This window comes from Mesoplodon bidens, assembly GCF_964165515.1.
Source record: "Mesoplodon bidens genome assembly, chromosome: 2".
Lineage (NCBI taxonomy): Eukaryota > Metazoa > Chordata > Mammalia > Artiodactyla > Ziphiidae > Mesoplodon > Mesoplodon bidens.
The window spans coordinates 38,047,052-38,069,514 of NC_138177.1; the positions used below are offsets into that span (position 1 = coordinate 38,047,052).

General features: G+C 39.0%; 1 protein-coding gene across 5 annotated transcripts in view; it reads right to left on the reverse strand.

The window, feature by feature from the left end:
* ACBD6 (acyl-CoA binding domain containing 6) overlaps window positions 1–18,412 on the reverse strand; it is a 227,947-nt gene extending 209,535 nt beyond the window's left edge. For all 5 annotated transcript variants that reach the window (XR_014014367.1, XM_081223493.1, XM_081223492.1 and 2 more), the window contains exons 1-3: window positions 17,656–18,412; window positions 10,624–10,688; window positions 7,037–7,133 (exon numbers count right to left, since the gene is read on the reverse strand). Coding sequence is in view for 4 of the 5 variants with exons in the window: in XM_081223493.1 (XP_081079619.1) it covers window positions 7,037–7,133; window positions 10,624–10,688; window positions 17,656–17,877 (384 nt within the window). In the remaining variant the exon portion in view is untranslated. The remainder of the gene's footprint in view (window positions 1–7,036; window positions 7,134–10,623; window positions 10,689–17,655) is intronic.
* Window positions 18,413–22,463: the final 4,051 nt, after the last annotated feature.

A 22,463-nucleotide genomic window follows, 5' to 3' on the forward strand; every position in this document is an offset into this window, starting at 1 on the left:
CATATGTGTCAAATCAACATACTGTACACCTTAAACTTATACAATGTTATATGTCAGTTACATCTCAATAAAGCTAGGGGAAAAAGTTAAGATGAGGTTTAAGGTGAGCCCTAAATCCAATGACTGGTTGTCCATATAAGAGAAAGTAAGGGGGGCCTCCCTGGTGGCGCAGTGGTTGAGAGTCCGCCTGCCGATGCAGGGGATACGGGTTCGTGCCCCGGTCTGGGAGGATCCCATATGCCGCGGAGCGGCTGGGCCCGTGAGCCATGGCCGCTGGGCCTGCGCGTCCGGAGCCTGTGCTCCGCAACGGGAGAGGCCACAACAGTGAGAGGCCCGCATACCGCAAAAAGAAAAAAAAAAAAAAAAAAAAGAGAAAGTAAGGGAGATCTGGAGACAGAGAAGAAGGCCATGGAAGACAGAGACAGCAACTGGAGTTATGCTGCCACAAACTAAGGACTATCTGAGGCCATCAGAAGCTGGCCGAGGCAAGGACGGATTCCTCCCTGAAGCTTCCAAAGACAGCATGGCTCTGCTAACACCTTATTTTCAGACTTCTGGTCTCCAGTACTACAAGAGAATAAATTTCTCTTGTTTTAAACTACAAAGTACTAGTTTGTGGTACTTTGTTATGGCAACCCTAGGAGACTAATACAGCCTGAAACATCTTGTGCCAGAAAGTAAGAAAGTGCTCAAAGAATGATGGAGACATATCAAAAGGACAGGGGAGCCATCTTGAATGGGCTCCCAGCGGCCAAATAATGATGGTAACTGACTATTACCCATTGAATAAAATAGAAATCTATGAGTATATACTGGTGTATATTGGGTGAGGCAATCAACCATGGGCCCTGAGCATCCCTATACATTCATGTTCAGTATGCCAGGCTCTAACCACTCTTTTTCTTTTTTTTTAAGCTTTATTATTTTTTTAATTAATTTATTTTATTTTATTTAGTTTTGGCTGTGTTGGGTCTTCGTTGCTGTGCGCGGGCTTTCTCTAGTTGCAGTGAGCGGGGGCTACTCTTCATTGAGGTGTGCAGGCTTCTCATTTCAGTGGCTTCTCTTGTTGTGGCGCACAGGCTCTAGGTGCACAGGCTTCAGTAGTTGTGGCTCATGGGCTCAGTAGTTGTGGTTTGCAGGCTCTAGAGCACAGGCTCAGTAGTTGTGGCACACAGGCTTAGTTGCTCCACGGCATGTGGGATCCTCCCAGACCAGGGCTCGAACCCATGCGCCCTGCTTTGGCAGGCAGATTCTTAACCACTGCACCACCAAGGAAGCCCTCTGACCACTCTTTATCTAGGCCTTTTCTCAGGATTGTACGTATAGTAAGCCACCTTCAGGGATGACGTCATGTCTTCCCAACCCCTGACAAATAGCAGGCTTGCTTCTACCTGCTATAAAAGTGGTGAATCCCCAAAGCTCAGTGCTCCTTCCCTATAGCACAACCCACTGCATATGCAGGAATCCATCTAGGCCCACCTGCATCACACCTGTGGGACTTAGGGGACACAAGAAACTGATGCAAATCAAATGAAGCTCATTCAGTTTGCCATGTCGTGAATAATAAAGTCCTTTGGCTCAGACCCAGGAGCCTCTGCCAGCATCTAAGAAACAGTAACAGGCTAACTTATTAGCTTGCAAGTAGGGTACAATCCTACACCTTTCACAGTTCTTGAAAATGAATAAATAAATAGGGGAGAAGGGAAAGCCCACCCTTACAGTGGAATGCCAAATAATAAATGTAGAAGAAATGATGGAGTTAGAAAATCATTAATGGATGTTAAAAGTAGTCAGTGAAATCTGATTAGGAAAAGGATATTTACATAGTCTCAAAGTATCTCCCCACAAATTACTCAAAAATTACAAAGGGGGAAAAAGGAAAGCTACAGTAGAGAAATCTGGCAGACACCACCTTAAGCAAGTGATCAATGTTAACAACCAATTTTGGGGCAAACAGACATCATGTATGTCCTGGTATAATGCATTGAGAAGAATTCTGTGGTATTCCTCTTAAAAACGTATGATCTAAATCTACTCATGAGAAAACAGACAAACAAATTGAGGGGCACTCTACAAAATAACTGGCCTATACTCTTCAAAAATATCACAGTCAAGAGAGAAAAAGAAAGGCTGAGAAACCATTCCAGATTAAAGAAGACTAAAGAGACGACAACTAGATGCAATGCATGATCCTGGACTGGATGATGGATCAGAATTTTAAAAAATAACTATGAAAGACATATTTTAGATAAGTGATAAACTTCAATATGAACTATGGATTTTACAGTAATATTGAATCAATGCTAAAATTCCCGATTTTGAGAAAAGAGAATCGTATATTATTGGTAGGAATGTAAATTGCTATAGCCATTATGAGAAACAGTATGGAGGTTCTTCAAAAAATTAAAAATAGAACTCCCATATGATCCAGCAATCTCACTTCTGGGTATACATCTAAAGGAAATGAAATCAGGATCTCAAAGAGATATCTTGCCCTCTCATGTTTTTAGCATTATTCACAATAGCCAATATATGGAAACAACCTAAGTGTCCATGTATGGATGAATGCATAAACAAGATATAGTGTGAGTGTGTGTGTGTGCGTGTATACACACACACACCCCAGAACATTATTCAGCCATGAGAACAAAGGAAATCTTACCACTTATGACAACATGGATGAACCTGGAGGACATTATGCTAAGTGAAATAAGTCAGACAGAGAAAGACAAGTATTATATGATCTCATATATAGAATCTAAAAAAATTAAAAAGTGAAATTCATAGAAGCAGAGAATAGAATGTTATTTACCAATGGATAGGGGAAATAGCGAGATATTGGTCAAAGGGTACAAAGTTGCAGTTATGTAGGATGAATAAGTCTAGGGATCTAATGTACAGGCATGATGACTACAGTTAATAACACTGTACTGAATACCGGAAATATGCTAAGAGAGTAAACCTCAGGTGTTTTCAACACACACACATAGAGAAAAGGTGACTATGAGAGGAGATGTTATATTAGTTAGCTTGACTCATCATTTCACTGTGTATATATACATCAAATCATCATATTATATACCTTAAATATACATTTACAATTTTTATATTAAAAGAAATATGTATACACACACATATCTATACACATACACACACACACGCATGCCCTGGAGGAACTCTTGAGCCCAGGGTTCTGAAAAAAAAAGAATTTCAAAAGAATTCATGACACCAAAAAAAAAAAAATTTACCAATTTTGATAACTGCAGTATAGTAACATATTGAAGTACTAAGTAGTAAAGGGACATGATGTCTATAACTTTTAGTTCAAAAATAATAAAATAATTCCGAAAAAACTTATTTATATGTAGTATATATGTATTTATGAGTAAATAGAGAAAGAATGCTAAAACAAATGTAGGAAAAAAAACTGGTGTAACCAGACAAAGGCCATCCAGAAGTGTCTTGTACTATTCTTGAAACTTTAAAAAAAGTAACATCCAGTATACTTTAGTTAATAATAATGTACTATTATTAGTTACTAATAAGTACACTAATTAATAATAATGTATTGTATACATGAAATTTGCTTAGAGAGTAGATCTCAAGTGTTCTCACCACACACACACATAAAACCATGATAAATACGGGAGGTGAGGGATATATTAATCAGTTTGACTGTGATAATCATTTCACAAGATCTACACCAAACACCAAAACATCACATTGTATACCTTAAATATATATAATTTTTATTTGTCAAAAATAATAGAAATAGGGCTTCCCTGGGGGCGCAGTGGTTGAGAGTCTGCCTGTCAATGCAGGGGACGCGGGTTCGTGCCCTGGTCCGGGAAGATCCCACATGCAGCAGAGCGGCTGGGCCCATGAACCATGGCTACTGAGCCTGCGCGTCTGGAGCCTGTGCTCCGCAACGGGAGAGGCCACAACAGTGAGAGGCTTGCGTACCGCAAAAAAAAAAAGAAAGAAAAGTAAATTATACCAAAATAAAAACTCACCCTTGGGACTTCCCTAGTGGCGCAGTGGTTAAGAATCTGCCTGCCAATGCTGGGGACAGGGGTTCAAGCCCTGATCCGGGAGGATCCTGCATGCTGCAGAGCAACTAAGCCCGTGTGCCACAACTACTGAGTCTGCACTCTAGAGCCCGCGAGCCACAACTACTGAAGCCCCTGCTGTGCAGCAAGAGAAACCACCGCAGTGAGAAGCCCGCGCACTGCAACAAAGAATAGCCCCCGCTCGCCGCAGCTAGAGAAAGCCTGTGTGCTCCAGCAGAGACCCAATGCAGCCAAAAATAAAAATAAATAAATTTATTTAAAAAAAAAAAAAAAGAAAAACTCACCCTCTCTGCCTCCCTCCCAAAAAACTATGTACATAAAAGCAAAAGAACTGCCTTGACTATATTAGACATTCAACAGTACATTCTTGAGAAAGACGAAACAAAACAGATAACAGGCAAAGGGTTACGTTTTAAAGCACTATTCATTTTCTACTTCAAGGTACCCTGTAGCTTTGATTTAAAAAGTAACTATCTTGTTATTCCCTGGTGGCGGAGTGGTTAAGAATCGTCTGCCAATGTAGGGCACACGGGTTCAAGCCCTGGTCCAGGAAGATCCCACATGCCGCAGAGCAACTATGCCCATGTGCCACAACTACTGAGCCTGCGCTCTAGAGCCCATGAGCCACAACTACTGAGCCCACATACCACAACTGCTGAAGCCCGCACACCTAGAGACCATGTTCCTCAACAAGAGAAGCCACTGCAATGAGAAGCCCGCGCACAGCAACGAAGAGTAGCCCCACTCACAACTAGAGAAAGCCCGCGTGCAGCAGCAAAGACCCAACGCAGCCAAAAATAAAATAAAATTTTAAAATAATAAATTTAAAATAAATAACTATCTTTACTTGAATTTTCTATACACTTAAGTTGACATGCTTTTTTTAATACACATAATGTCAGCTATAGAACAGATAGCAGAGTGATCAGGGGTGGGGATCTAGACTCATATAAGGATAGGTCCAAATCCTGGCAACACCATTCATTAGCTGGCTAATCTTAGAAAAGTTACTAAGCCCCTCTGTGCCTGAATTTTCTCTTTTTTAAAATACAGACAATAATAGTTCCTAATTCTTAAAATTCTTATGAAGATTTCAAAGGGCAATACATGCAAAGAACTTAACACACTCAGCATGAGAGTCGTTATTATTTCATCATTTTTAGAAACAAGTATCAAAAGAAAATGGTTCTTTTAACCTAAAAGATAATGAACCAAATACCAAATCTCTTGAGATTGAGATTATGATCTGCCCCATACCAATCAAAAACAAGGGGGAAAAAAAGCTATGAGTCAAAGGGACCAGCTCAGAATGTTTAAACTAAAAATTAAAACATAAATGAAACGTAAAATTCCTGTTTACAACTAGATTATGATGTTAACATATTTTTAGAACAATGTATTAAAGAATCATTTTTACTTGAAAGTATCTTTGTCCAATGAAGATGTTGGAAAGAAAAGAAAAAAGAAAGAAAGTATCTTTGGTTCTGCTTAGTTTACTCAAGTTTTAGAAGTTCAATAGGTAAGATTTAGATATTTTTAAAAACATCCTTAATGCCTGTTTGGGTTTCCCTAAGGAAGAACTGCTTAACTACATGGACTGTGCATTTGTAAGAGTCATAGTTAACGGAATTTTACTTAGTGATTAAAGTATTGAAGGTAAGAAATCATAAATTCTGTCATTTATCAGAAGTTATCAACTCAAATACCTACATAAGCCAGGCATCAGAAACAGTCAAGTATAAGTCAATAGGGAAGACCTGAGACCACAGCAGCTGGACCTGAAGAGTAAGGGCTCACTTAAAGGCATGCAATTTCAAGTCTTGTTTTTGATTTTTTTAAATATCGTGCCACAGGGAGATCAGCTCGGTGCTTTGTGACCACCTAGAGGGGTGGGATAGGGAAGGTGGGAGGGGGACGCAAGAGAGGGGACATGGGGATGTATGTATATGTACAGCTGATTCACTTTGTTATACAGCAGAAACTAACACATCATTGTAAAGAAATTATACTCCAATAAAGATGTTAATAAATAAATAAATATCATGCCATTTGTGTTCAGGCTGAATTCAGCTCAGAGATGCACCTGTTTTTACCACTGAATTTCAGAGTTTAAGTCCTTAGGACCTTTATGGTATATATCTGTATGCAAATTTGATGTTTTATAAAAGATATTAATAAAAAGGAATGTTTCTGAGAATGAATACTCATGCACATCAAAAACATCAGGAAATGTTTCAATGATTTCCGAAAGGCAGTTGTATCATTAGAGATATCCTAACTTGGTTATCTCTCCCCCTTTGTACTCATAATTAAGATATACTTTTATAAGTCATAACGTATAAATCTTTAAGATTCCTTACAACTCTGACATTTTAAGATTCCATCACTGGTGGAATAAAATTCCTTCATACTAGTAATAAATATGTAACAATGTAATAACTGCTGCCAAAATCCAAAGTAATCTGTTCTTCCACTGGATACCCTAGCATTCACATTATTATTGTTTTATACTGTTACTCTATTTTTGATATGTTTTATATTCTATAAGGTACTTTACATAATGGCAGAAAGCATGTCATTCATATTTTATCCCTATCAACAAACATTTTGTACTTTCATAGAAAGTGCTCATTTAAAAAAAAAAAACTTCCATTTCTCAATAATATGATCTCAAGTTAAACTCTTTCAAATTCTGAAATGAACTGAGTTTTTACACAACTGAAATTACAATTATGCTTTTAAAAATGCTCTACAATTCAGAGAAGTTCTCAGTATCAGTAGCTGATTATGTTAACATATAAGCAATAGTATTTTTAGATAAATACTGCAATAACTTTATAATCTTTTGATTTGAGAAAATAAAACTTTAAGGATGTTATTTAAGCCTAAAGCTTAGTTTTAAACATTTATTTGAGAGAAAGATAATATGTTATTGGAAAATATTATTTACAATCATTCGGTCTTACCTGAGGATTCCAACTTGGATCTAATTTTTTAACTACGGCAATATACTCCTGCATTGCTCGGCTGGGGCTTGAATCACCAAGTGCTTTCCATGCTTCCCTAAAGTAGAGAATATCCAAAATGACCTATCATTAACTATGTAAGGAACACAAACAGTATATTTCTTCTTTTTATTATTAAAAAAAGGCACACACATTTTAAGGGTCAGGAGATACCGATATAATAAGCCATATATGAGTAGCCTTCTCTTTTTGCATTTCATTGGTCCATAGCAATACAGACCTTATCACCCCACCTAAGAAGCCCTTTTAGACATTTTTTTGCCTAATCACCCTGCCCCATGAAATTTTAAAATTACACATATATTGCACATCTGTTGAATTTTGGAAGATGACACACTATTGTACTACCTAAGATTTTAAAACTCCCCCAATTGATATTTATAAATGGGCAGAAGACCTAAATAGACATTTCTCCAAAGAAGACATACAGATGGCCCAGAAGCACATGAAAAGCTGCTCAACATCACTAATTATTAGAGAAATGCAAATCAAAACTACAATGAGATATCACCTCACACCAGTTAAAATGGGCATCATCAGAAAATATACAAACAACAAATGCTGGAGAAGGTGTGAAGAAAAGGGAACCCTCTTGCACTGTCGGTGGGAATATAAATTGATAGTCACTATGGAGAACAGTATGGAGGTTCCTTAAAAAACCAAAAATAGAATTACCATATGACCCAGCAATCCCACTACTGGGCATATAACCAGAGAAAACCATAATTCAAAAAGACACATGCACCCCATTGTTCATTGTAGCACTATTTACAATAGCCAGGACATGGAAGCAACCTAAATGCCCATCTACAGACGAATGGATAAAGAAGATGTGGTACATATATACAATGGACTATTACTCAGCCATAAAAAGGAACGAAATTGGGTCATTTGTAGAGACGTGGGTGGATCTAGAGACTGTCATACAGAGTGAAGTAAGTCAGAAAGAGAAAAACAAATATCGTATATTAACGCGTATATGTAGAACCTAGAAAAATGGTACAGATGAACCAGTTTGCAGGGCAGAAATTGAGACACAGATGTAGAAAACAAACGTATGGACACCAAGGGGGGAAAGTGGCGGGGGAGCAGTGGTGGTGGTGTGATGAATTGGGAGATTGGGATTGACATGTATACACTAATATATTAGTCTAAAATGGATAACTAATAAGAACCTGTGGTATAAAAAAATAAAATAAAATTCAAAGAAAAAAAGGCGAGGGGAGGGGCTTCCCTGGTGGCGCAGTGGTTGAGAGTCTGCCTGCCGATGCAGGGGACACGGGTTCATGCCCCGGTCTGGGAGGATCCCACATGCCGCGGAGCGGCTTGGCCCATGAGCCATGGCCGTTGAGCCTGCGCGTCCGGAGCTTGTGCTCCGCAGCGAGAGAGGCCACAACAGTGAGAGGCCCACATACCGCGGAAAAAAAATAAATAAATAAAAGGCGAGGGGAGGTGAAGACAGAGATAAGAATACAGTGAGTAAGAAGGTAGGGACTTCCTGCAGTTTAATACCAAGGGCAATATTTTAGTCCTGAGCCCCCTTCTGCATTTTCCTTTTCTTCTTTTTTGCCAGCTGCTAGGACAGGCCTCCTTCTTGGCTTTTCCCTGCCAATTCTTTCTACCTCCAACCGGGATGTACAGCCACTGATCTACTGTAAAACAGAACTCAGTCCCACAGTTTTCTCACTACCTGCCTGCTCCTATGATGAACAGAACATCTTTCTGAGGTTTCCTAAATTTATTTTTGCTGAATCTCTTGAAAGTTACTTGTATACATCATTAACACTTTACCCCAAATATATGTCAAATATATATTCTTCAAAGTGAAGAAACTTAATATCAGTACTATTAAATAAATGTATATAGACCGTATTCAGATTTCCCTGACTTCCCCAAAAGGTTCTTTATAGCTTTCTTCTCCCAGATGAGGAGCCAATCAAGATTTACACACAGCACTGAGTTTCATGTATCTTTAGCCTTTTTTGTCTTCCATGATATTGCTATTTTCTAAGAGTCTGAACCAGCTGTTTTATAAAATCTTTCAATTTGCATTTGTCTGATTGTTTCCTCACCTACAGAGTGTTCTTGCCAAAAATGATTAATCATGATTAGAATCAGGTTAAATATTTGGCAAGAGCAACATATAGGTGACATGTCATTTACAATTCATCACATGACAGCTGTCTGTCCCATAATGATAGGAGTCAGGACTTAGTAAAAGCAGTATTTCCAGGTTTCCTCTTTGTAATTAATAAGTAAACCGTGGATCAGATTGTGTGAATATTGTTCCCGAGTAGTTTTTCATCTAATGATTTTAACATCTATTGATGATTCTTGACTGAATTATTATAGTAGCTGTAAAATCTAAACTTTTAAAAATTACTAAAAACAGTGAGATAACAGGCAAACTTGGGAAAAAAATAATGGTGAATTATAATTCTTAAACTGAAACAAAAAACTCACAATAAAATTTACATCAGGTATTCTCTACAACAGTAATAAAATGCCAGTCAGAGAACTTTTTGTTATCATCAGCAAAGAAAACCTGCACCAGAATGAAAATCAAAGCACTGCTTCCTTCACTGAGAATGTCTTACACACAAAAAAGTCAGCTGAACTAAACAGTTGGGTTTAATGACATTATTATTTGCATTCGGATTCAAACTCTACATCTCCTCACAGCTGAGTGACAAACATTTCCTAGACAGGCAACTTGTCCAGGGGACCACATTGTGAAATACGCTTCTTCTCTCTATAACCATATTTCATCTTTTCTTTTTAAACCCTACTCTCTCTACTTTTAATTCCAGGGCTGATGCTCCAAAGTCCTTCCTTCTATAACTAAGGTTCTCTATTGTATGCAATTTCTCTCTTTTCACTTAGACAAGGTAAGAGGAAATAAGGCCTCAAATGGTAAGAGGTAATCTCTGAATTATAAGTAAAAAAATCTAGGAGGGCATAATCTTTTTATGTATTTAGGAAAGAAGTAGACTCAGTATCTATTTTTCCCCCCTTCTGCCCAACAGGGTATTACACGCACTTCTTCACCATGGTATGGGTGGGCAAGGAACAGAAGGGCACTAGAAATGAGCAGATAAAATTGGGGAGGGGAGAAGAGTAAAAAAAAATGGGGATTTACCCTGCTCTTCTACCTTCCCATCCTCCTGGCCTTCTTCCAAAGATCCCTCCAGAGGGGAGAAGTGGTGACCCATTAGGGGCTGTATGACAGGGAAGGAAAATTCCAACCAATAGCTCTTTTGGTTACTCTCTAAGAAGCAATTCATATGTAAGGAATGTGTGTCTGTTGTGAACTACTTATATACCAACATCATGGCATAAGAATCCTTTAGGAGATTTATCTAAAATCTTTTAATCTTTTAATCTCTCTCCCAACTGCCTATCATTAGCACAGTCTACAGCAGAAAGAGATTAATAGAAAACTAATTCTTTAATCTGCTCACTACTTTCTAATTCCTAAACACCTAAGCCATTTACAACAACCACATTAGATCCCAAGAATTTCTTACCATTTTTGCTTTCCTTCAAAGTCAAAGTAGCTTGGTTTAGGAGTATTGCAATTTCCAACTGTGACCTAAATCAAGCGGGAGGGGGGTAAAATCAAGAACTTATTTTTCAAAGAAATGTCAGAGAAACTTCTAATTTTTAAATCTATTATGTATACTTCATAACTATAGGTTAGAAAATATCTGCATCATATAAAATAACAAAATTTAACATGCTTTGCAAAAGCAAACCAAAAAACAACTTTAAATACAGGCTGCTTTGGCTTACTGCATAAAAAAACTGTTATCTAACAGTGTAATACATTAAAAAAAAAAGGGTGACAGTGCATTCCTAAATTAGTAGACAAAATTATATATATAAAACAAATTATAAATATAGATTATGCAATCCTTATTACCATTTGTAATGTAGAAGAATTTTTAAACATGCAATAAACAAGCTTTAAAGTACAGTTTATCAGAATTCATCATACCGTCTGTCTGTGCTGATTCTCATAACACTATCAGCATTTTATCTCTCTCAAATTCCAGGATAAAGCACACTATTTTTAAAGTGCCCTATTATGGAACTAGTCAATATAAATTTAGATGCTAAAAGCCACACACAAAAAATTTCAAGGTTTCTCAATAATATAAATTCTATTTATTCCACAATAATCTTCTCTTGTTTGTGCTCAATACTTATTTTTAATCCTCAAACACTTGTAGTAAAACTACACAGTAATTATTTTCATTGTGAATAAGCGTAAGTGAAATTCACACAACTGTAGAGTTCACTACACAGCTCGATTCCCACTGCCAGCAGTAACCTCCCTTTCTGATGAACCCTCACAGCACTTACTCTATACCTCTCTGATGGCACTTTTCGCTTTTACCTTGTGTTAGCAAGGTTTGTGTAGTCTCATCTTGCTATTAGAATATAGCCTCTAAGAAACCATTCTTAAGTCGCTCACTGCACATAACATAGTGTCTAACTTAAATTAAGGCAGTAAAAAAATGTTTATTGCATATAGAATGAATACATTAGGCACGTGTTCAACAAAATACCTATTTTCCCTAAAGCTAAATACCACAATCTAGACCCCATCTACTTCTCAAAGACTTACCCACTACCTCCTTCTACTCTTACACACTTGCATTTTGCTAAAATCAAACTGATAGTCTACTCACTAACCAGACTGATCTACTCATTGCATTTAGAATTTTTATTCTATTTTGCTCATGTTATTTCCCTCACCTAAAAAGACTTCTCTTCTCTCAGCTTTTCAAAATGCTAAATCTCCTTGCAGTCCCACTCAAGGTTCAAATTCTAAGAACCCTTTCCATCTACAATGATCTCATCCATCTCTGAGTTCCTAACAACCATCATCTCTACCATTTGCTTAGCCATTAATCACATGGCCCTCTGGCTGTTATTAAAATGTACATTTACACAGGGGCAGCCCGGTTATGATGGGACGGGGGAAGAAATGATGAAAGAGCAGGAGCTGCTTTTCTTGAACAATCACCATAAACCAAAAGTTTCACATATGTATGTCAAATGAGCCACACAACAATCCTGTTAGGACTGCCATTACAAATTCATTCTATAATGAGTACAGAGAAGCTCACACATGAGTAAATCTTGAATGAGGAGTCAAGACTTGACTCCAGGACCGTTAGACACCAAAGTCCAATATTACTCTACTATACAACACTCTGTTTTATATGCCACATGGAATCTAGGCTTCAGTTCTGGCATCTCTAAAATCACTTGAACTACTGTGTTAGAAATACGAAATGAGATAAACTACTAGGCATCATAAAAATAGCAGTTATTACTATTTGTGGTTTTTTTATCCAGACAACAGCCAGTGGTAGAAACAAATACCAGTATCTATCCTTCCTTTCTCTTATGGTAATAGAAGTCTCAGCCGGACACACGGTCATTGAGCTGAACATTACATGTGGCCATGCAACTTCTGCCCAGGTTCAGGGGGCTGGATGTATGTGAAAGTGATATAAATATCTTCCTTAAAAAGAAAGGGGGGCTTGGGGCTTCCCTGGTGGCGCAGTGGTTGAGAGTCCACCTGCTGATGCAGGGGACACGGGTTCGTGCCCCGGTCCGGGAAGATCCGACATGCCCCGGAGCAGCTGGGCCCGTGAGCCATGGCCGCTGAGCCTGCACGTCTGGAGCCTGTGCTCTGCAACGGGAGAGGCCACAACAGTGAGAGGCCCGTGTACTGCAAAAAAAAAAAAAAAAAAGAAAAGAAAAGAAAAGAAAAGAAACGGGGGGCTTGTTCTTCCCTTTCCCTCTGCCGTGGCTAGAACATGCGTATGGTGAGCCATCTCTGGCCATGGGAAGAGAATCTTAGGGCAGCAGTTCACAAACCTTTTAGTCTCATAATCCCGTTACACTCTTAGAAACTGAGCCCCCCAAAGAGCTTTTGTTTATGTGGGTTATATCTATCAATATTTACCAGATTAGAAATGAAAAGAAATTTTAAAATATGTATTAATTCATTTAAAAATAATAAGCTCATTACATGTTAACATAAATAACAAAATTTTATGAAAAATATGTATTTTAAAGCGAAAAAAATTTAGTGAGAAAAGTGACAGTGTTTTACAATTTGCAAATCTTACTGTCTGCCTTAATAGAAGGCAGGTGTATTCTACTTCTGCATTCAATCTATTGCACTATATGCTGTTTTGGTTCAAGTAAATGAAGAAAATTCACCTTCACAGAGATACATTGTTAGAAAAGTATTTTAGTAGCATTTTCAGATAATTGTGGATACTCGTCTTTGATATCACACGAAACTAAACAAGTGGCAGTTTCTTTAAGGTTAGTTGCAATGTGGAATCTGAAGTGATACCAACAAATTTTTCACACTGTTCCATTAAAATCCATTGGTCTGACCTGCACTTTCAATGTATCTTTTATCCACACATAATTTGTAACCTCACTCCCTGAAATATTTGAAAAAACAGTTCACTGAGTTACGCAGACCTTCCAAATGACACAATTCATTATACGTACAATATCGGAAGTTCACAATCATTAAAACCTCCACTAATCTTATCAAAAACGTTTTTCAATATTAGGAAGCTGTCAAGATCGGGTGGCAGATACAGATTTTCCAAACTTAATTTTCACTTAAAGGCTCAAATGTTGTCACTGGCAACAAATACTGTCAGTTGTTTTCCTTGAAGTGACAGGCTGACTTCACTCATTTTCAAGAAACTGTATGCCAAATGCTCAAATCTGAATAAGCATAGTTTATCAGTGAGTTGCTCTGTTAAGTAAACATCATGTTTCATGTGGGTAGCTCAACTTGCAACCAAAAATTACACAGGTGTTTTTCCTCAAAACAACCAACATAATTCAGTATGCAGGAGAAGTATTTTGTGTGTACCCCCATTTCATCACACACAATATTAAAAAGATGTGTACTCAAGAGTTAATACTGAATAAAAATCAATAATTTTCACTGCTTCGCCAAAGACATTTTAAAGTGAAACTGGCCTTTTTTTTTTTTTTTTTTTTTTAACTCAGAGTACATAGTGGTCAAACAAAAATAACTACTAGTACAGTCTGCTACCACTGCCTTGGTTCATACTAACACATCAGCAGTTTTATCTGCCATGAGAGCACAGAAAAAAGGCAAATACAAGCGTATCTCGTTTTACTGCACTTTGCTTCACTGTGCTTTGCAGACACTGTGGTTTTCACAAATTAAAGGTTTGTGGACACCCTGGATCAAGCAAGTCTATCGGCACCATTTTTCCAATAGCATTTGCTCACTTCATGTCCCTGGGTTACATTTTGCTAATTCTCCCAATATTTCAAACCCTCCACTAGTGAAAAGATTATGAGTCACTGAAGGCTCAGATGATGGTTAGCATTTTTTAGCAATAAAGTATTTTTTCATTGAGGTCTATACATTTTTTAGACATAACGCTTTTGCACACTTAATGGACTACAGTATAGTATAAACAGAACTTCTATATGCACTGGGAAACCAAAACATTCACGTGACTCACTTTATTGTGCTATTTGCTTTATTGCAGTGGTCTACAACTGAACCCTTGATATCTCTGAGGTATGCCTGTAGTGTCTTGGTATTATTATGAAAATAGTTTTGACTTTATATTCTGTGAAAGTCTGAGGGATTATCAGGGGACCACACTTTGAGAACTGCTGCCTTGATGGATGGCTGAACCACAAGATAGACAAAGACTAAGCCCCTGGATGATCACATGAAACAGAAGCACCCTATCAGCCCTAGATCACCTACCTCCAGACCATTATGTGAGATGAAAATAAAAGTTCAGGGCTTCCTTGGTGGCGCAGTGGTTGAAAGTCTGCCTACCGACGCAGGGGACACGGGTCCGGGAAGATCCCACATGCCGCGGAGCAGCTAGGCCCGTGAGCCATGGCCGCTGAGCCTGCGCGTCCGGAGCCTGTGCTCCGCAACGGGAGAGGCCACAACAGTGAGAGACCCGCGTATCGCAAAAAATAAAGAATAAAAAAATAAAAGTTCAGCAGCTGACCCAGTATCCTCACTGATACAGAAGCTTTTATATTCCCAAATTCAAAGAATAGTTCTGGATCCAGAAAGACTGGGAAAATAAAACTACAGGATTTTAGGACATCGTAAGTAACAGTTTCCAAATCAGGGATGATGAATCCTAAGCTATGAAACAGTTATAAAATGCAGCACTTTAACAGAGCATCATCTAAACTCTGTTCTCTCTGATATATGTATGATATATCCAGCGCCCCTGAAACAGAATATTTCAACAAAGTTTGCCAATGGTAAATGCCAGTGAATCAAGTATACCCAGGTTAAAGTAGGAGGACATGCTGAGTATCCCCACTTGTGCTAGTGCTGAAGGTTCCTCAACAGGAGCTTGAAATTTTCACAGGTTTCACCTGTGAAACCTCTAGTTTCACAGGTGTCAATTAGTTATCTTTTGCTGGGAGAGTGCAGGCTAATGCATGGAGGACCAAAAAAACCCTGTTAATTGGTGTGATCTTTCTGAAACTTCACTAAAAGATAATTGTGCAGCCATAGGCTTATCCAAGACTAAAAGAGCTATTATGTTATGTTAGGGCTCTGCCTGAGAAAGTAAGGTTCACATCTCAGCTTATTTTCAGCCTCTTCCTGCTGACAAAATAGAGTGCTATTTGGAATAGGAAATGTAATTATTTTATGATAAAGGTTGATTTTATGAGAAATGTAATTATTTTATGAGAAATTCTGATCCACCATACAGGAATTATATTGGACTTTCAACTTTGTGATTCTATCAAAGATGCTATTTTTAATACTGCCACAGAATTCTGATAAAAACAACATATTTAGAAGAGATTGATAAACACTGTGTGCCCTAACATATCTAAGTAAGCATAATCTTATTCTCTAATTCTCTAATAATTGTTCTCCAATAACGAGGAATTTTATTTCCAGAAACAGAATCTCTCTAACCCCACTAATGTCAAGAGGGTGAGGAACACACGCCTCTTCCAGACTATCTGGATGAAGTACACCTGAGACAGAATGGTTGCCAGCTGACAGGTGACTATAGTTCACTGATGACTCGAATATCAGGTATTTAATAATGATGATGCTAATATCAATAAATATATGTCATAGAAAGAAAAACAATGTTTTTAGGAAATTTGGAGAAAATTAGTCTTATACTGTCCAGAGAATCTCAGTCAGCCATGTTACTGGTCCAAGCGCAATGCTCAATAAATTCTTGTTAAATAATTGAAAGTCTCATTTTAATGTTATTAGGACAGGATAAATGACCAAAGAGAAAACAGATATCCAGGACTTTTGCATGAAAACAAATTCTGAGGCCAATTCAGGCATATTTTCATTCCACACTATAATTTATACCATTTGTTCCTACCAGCTATATCTCTCAGGTCACTTTAACTGATATTCATCAATCTTCAAAAGAAGGTTCATCTCTACTTAGTATATTCAGTTTAAGAATACAGAGGGACCCCACAACTTTTTTTTTTTTTTAAAGAATACAGGGGGAAACAGATACCAAGAGGCATAAAATGGGCTGTTATCCAGAACTTCATTCCTTCCAGTGTTCCAAAGAGCTGGAGTTTTCCTGAACTGTTATTTAACTCTTGTAAGCGATTTTTCACATGTTTAAATCTAAACACCTCAAGTAACTTTGTAAGTCTCTTGATGGCAAGTGTCATGATGCTTTTGCTTCTCTGCATCCCCCACCGGCATAACACCCAAGTGTTTTGCCATAAAAGATGCTGAACAAGTATTTGTCGATTATGATAAAGCAATTATTTTTCTAACCCAATTACTCTTTGAGGATAAATTAAAGATGTCTCATATGTCATATGACATTATTATTACTATTCCCATACTTCCAGGTAATCTTTGGAGCCTTAGAGTCAGGAGCTACAATCTAGTTCTAGTTCTGTATGACCCTAGGCAAGTTATCTACTCTCTCCGGGTTTCCTTATTCCTAAGAGAAGGGCATTATTTCATCTGGTGTTTTCTAGCTCTAAAATTTTTATAACTGTATCTAACACAAGCATATTCAGCCAAAACATGTCTAAGATATTTAGGGTTAAAAAAATCACAATAATAAAAGTAGTAATACTTTATTTTGCATTGCACCACCCTCTTTATTATTCTCAGAAATGTTTTTTTAACGTTACTACGTTTACTTCCAAACGACCCTCTGGCAAGAGTGAACGATAAATCTTGTTTTGTAAATGTTCTGAAGCTGCTGAAAGCGTTAAGTGCAAGGCCACTGAGCAAGTCAGAGAAGACACAGAAAAACTGTCATTCAGGGTCAGCTAAATATCACTCCTAGGATAGCAGACAGGTCCTTTCCATGTCCAGAATGCTAATCCTTAGCAGATGATTATAAAACAACACACACACACACACGCAAACTTCATTACACCTAGCCATTAATCAAGCACGTTTACTATCTGTTTTTTGGAGGAAAGAGAAGGCCTGTGGTCGCTCTCCCGCATCCACCCCTTCCCTGCGACTTTACCTGCTTGTACCGGGCATACAGGTACAAGAGCTGCTCCCTGCTGGCCCCTTGAACCAGGCCTCGGAAGTGCGCGGCAGCCTTCTCAAACAGCTCTGTCAGCCTCCAGGACGCCTCGGTCTCCGGGCTCTGGAGGGATTCCATATCCACGGAGCCGTCCCCCGAGCTCAGCTCTCCGCCGCTGTCGCCCGTAGTGGCTCCCGCAGGCAGGAATGGCGAAGCCATGTGACCGCCTGTCTTCTTCAGACGGGGTGTGACGCCGGCTTGGGGGCCGAACTCAAGTCGGACCCAAGCTCACTTACTCGCGCTCCTCGCTTAACTCTGCCTCCCTCTCTCCCCCTGCCCTCCCTGGGCGTGCGTGGTGGGCTCCGCCACCCTCTACAGCTCTCCCCCGCTGCCCGGTCTCTTCCGGCAAGCCGTGGCTAACAGCGCGCTCGGGACACGCCGGGTCCCTCCAACAGCGCGGCGGGGGTCTGCGAGCAGCACAGCAGGAAGTACTGGAGAGAGGGAGGCGGGGCGGCGTGAGCGCGGGGCGGCGTGAGCGCGGGGCGGCGTGAGCGCGGGGCGGCGTGAGCGCGGGGCGGCGTGAGCGGCAGAGCACGCGCCCGGAGCTACGGCCGGCGTCCTCTTTCTCACTGGGCGGGGGAAGCGTGGGTGGCCCTTCGTTGGGCACCGCCTCTATGTTGCGGGACTCATGCGACCGCGCTGGGGGAACGCTGCTTGGAGAAACAGTCCTCAGTCGTTGAGGTGTCTGTTAATCGTTTCGTTGAAAACACTAGGCCATCGGGGGTGGGGGAAGGAGGCCGTCTATTTGGTAGTGTAGCGATAGAAGCGGAGTCGTGGGAAACTTGGAGCTGAGGACGAAGGTTCCGCCTGCGCCCGCCTCCCAAGGTTATGTGTCCCGAGCGCCCCAAATGAGCTTCGGATACCTGCATCCGTTGCTGGAGAGTTTGGTTCTAACTTGAATAGTGAATGAAAATTTGGGAGATGGGGCCTTCAACGCCCAAATTGTGTGATTGGTCCAATCTCTCCGTGTCTTGCTTTGCATGCGTGCGTGACCCCCATCTCGCTGAGCTTTATGGGACCCCGCCCACACTCCAGGGCCCTCAGCACTGTGCTTCTTCCCAGCTCAGCCTTTGCCACTGTGCTTTGGCAGACCCTGAAAAGTGAAAACAAAAATGTACTACGTAGTTCTGCCCTGAAGGAACTCAGAAAACTGCAGAAACTGTAACGTGATTGTGATAGTGTCAAAGAAAATAGTCAATAACCAATCTCTAATAGTAGAAGGGAGGACTTCCCTGGTGGCACAGTGCTTAAGAATCTGCCTGCCAATGCAGGGGCACGGGTTTGAGCCCTGGTTCGGGAAGATCCCACATACCACGGAGCAACTAAGCCCGTGCGCCACAACTACTGAAGCCGACGCGCCTAGAGCCCATGCTCCAAAACAAGAGAAGCCACCGCAATGAGAATCCTGCACACCAGAACAAAGACCCAATGCAGCCAAAGATAAATAAATTTAAAAAGAATAGAGGAGAGTTTTATTTGAGCCAAACTGAGGACTATAGTCCAGGAGTTAGCCTCTCGGTAGATCTGAGGAACTGCTCTGGAGAAGCATGGTTTTCAGCACAATTTTATGTTCCTTCAGAAGAAAGAACATCAAACCTGATAAGAGTACATTCCTTCAAAGTTACAAACAAACAAACAGATTAGCTTGTACACAGCAAGTTAGTATGGCTTTGGCACCTGGCTCCTTATAAAGGAGCTTTATCATCAAAGGAGTACTAGCATTGATGTCCCAGAAAGGGAGACTTTTATCTCTGTCATCAGAACGGACATTCTTTACTTCTGGACAGTGCACTCTTTTCTTCATTGGTTAGAGCAGATATACAATGCATGTTGATTGGCTACAAGGCAGGCTGTTCTAGATAGCATAAAGTTCAAGCCAAATCAACGTATAAGCTTGAGTGACTTCCCCATACCTCAATATGTGAAAATTTCTTCCATCAGTAGTTAAGTTTTACTGAGTGGTTATTATGTCCTAAGTGTTGTTAAAAACAACAACAACATTATATTCATTTAGTTCTCAAAACATTGTAATAAGCACCATCAGAATGGTACAAAGAAAGTGTTCTAAAGAATGGTTATTCACTGTTTGGGGTTAGGCTTTAGATAGGGGGACAGGGGAGAAGGGGTAGACAGGGTGAGAGAACAAAGAAAAAAGGCAAGAAGATGAGAAAGCTTGGATCAGGATTCAACAAACATTCCTTGAGTATCCCAAATGTACCACTGTTAGTCCCTGCTCTCAGGGCACTCATGGTCCAGTCAAGGGATGGTTGATGAACAAAGTCTTGTCATTAAAAAGTGATAATAGTAACTTATTGATTCCCTTACTGTTTAAGGGAGTTAATCCTTAGTGCTTAAGGTAGGTATAGTTATTTCCAGTTTAGACAGGAAGTCAGCACAGAGTGGTTAAGTAACTTGCCCAAGGCTGCACAGCTAGCAAGTAGAGAAACAAGAGAAAAATCAAAGTTGTAAGTTGTTTTAGTCAGAAATTGCCTGCATATGGTGTAATGATAGATGATGAATCTGAAAAGTAGACTGAAGGGAAGGTACATGGACCTTTATATATCTCTGTGGAATTTTTATTAGAAATGGGAGTTAAGTATTATCAACAGTTTTTTCGGCAGCCCTGGAGATTATGTTTTTTCTACTTTCATCTTTTAAAGGAAATATTAATAAAGTTTCTATTTCAATGAATTATATGAACAATGATATTAATAAATTAATAGGAACTTAATGAAATATTAACAAACACTAATAAATTAATATAAATTTTAATGTGTTATGTTAATAGATTTCCTAATGTTGAATTACACTTCTATTCCTGGAATAAACTCACTCTGGTCTTGGTCCTGCTTTTTTGTTGGTTTTTTAAATTATTTCTAGGCTCAGTTTGCTAATATTTTCTTCAGTATCTCTACAGCCCTATTTAAAGGTGACTGACAGTTTTCCTTTTTGTTCTGTCCTTTCTCAATTTTGTGTCAGGGTAATAGTAGACCTGTAGAATATATTTAGAAGTTTTCACCTTTTTCTATATTCTGCAACAGTATAAATAACATGGGAATAGAGCAAGCACAAATCTCATGGCTGGTGGGAGTGTAAATTGATACAACCACTTTGGGAAAATGTTTGGTACTATTTACTAAAGGTAAACATGAGCAATTCTACTTCTACCCAGCAAGCATGTATATATGCATTCATCCAAAGACACATATAAGAACATTCACAGCAGCACTATTCCTGATCTCCTCAAACTGGAAACACCCAAATAGCCATCAACAGTAATAACAATAAACTGTAGTGTGTTTACACAACAGAATACTATTCAGCAGCAAGAATGAACTAATTTACAATCAGACACAACGTATGAATGAATCTCATAAACATAATGTAGAGCCCAGGAAACCTGACAACAAAGAGCTAATTCTGTATGTTTCCATTCATATACAGCTCAAAGTCAGGCAAAATGAACCTATGATGTTAGAAGTCAGGATAGTGAGTAGTCTTGGGGTTAGTAATCTGAAGGGTGCATAAAGGGGGCTTCTGGCTGTTGGTGATGTTCTCTTTCTTGAGCTGAATGCTAGTTGCACAAGTGTGTTCACTTTATGAAAACTCACTTAAAATTTTTGTACTCTTCTGTATATAAATTATATCTGAATGAAAAATTTAAGAACAAAAGAAAAAGAAAGAAAGAAAGAGCTCCTGATATTCAGAAGCTGGTCTAGTACTCACAGCTAAGCAATATTATTCTCCTATTAGATAGACATAATCTCATGAAATACCAACCTCAGACAAGGTCACTCTGAGACCATGATAAAATGAGATAAAGTAAAGCACTTCAGAAATTTGCCTAAGCATAGACAAAAACAAGATCACTCTGCCAACCACAAAGTACCACAAGATACCCTTTCTCTTGGCCACAATGAGTGACTATTACTTATTTACAAATTATAGCTTTATTCTCATTCTAGTCTTCCCTCTGTATAGATAAGACTGATTGAGATGCCCAATCATAAATTGCCCCAGCTGCCTGACAGCATCCAATAAGGGCAAATCCCCAATTCCTTAGATTTCTCCCTCAACTCACCAACGAAAGCCCAAATCCTATAATAGGTTACTTCTTAACACCTTACTGAGACAGCCCATTGTTCTCCATTTATGTGTTCTTCCTCACTATAGTAAATCCAACTTGGTTACAGGAGCCTGAAGAGCATTAATGCCTGAGAACGTTTGATTTCTTGACAATTCAATTAAAACACCCAAACAATCAGGATCTGATGACTTAGAGGGAAGAGAGCCTTTACAATCAGTGTTTCCATTCAAGCATTTCTTGGGAACTGTAGGAAACTGTATATGTTTTTCTGAATCTCAAGATAAATCAGCTGAGAAATCAGGAAGACAGGAGAAAATATTATGATTAGAATAAAAGCTTAAACAATCAGAATTAAAGTTTGACAATCAACATAGAGAAGGTACTGATTCAAAGGGGTCCACTGACAAGTCAAAAGCAATAGCAGGATATTGTTAACACCTGGAGTCCAAAGTGAGCCAGGGAAAGGAGCAGGCAGGAGAAAATCTAATCAAGATCTAATTAGTCTTGCAGAGTTGCCATTTTACACGTGTTCGTTGCTCCACCTGCTGATAACAGTGCATATAAAATAAATATTAATAAGATTATATGCATAAGCTACTTCATACAAATTCTGTGAGTGATGTTCTGAGAAATAAGTTCTAGAAAAATAAGTTCTAGA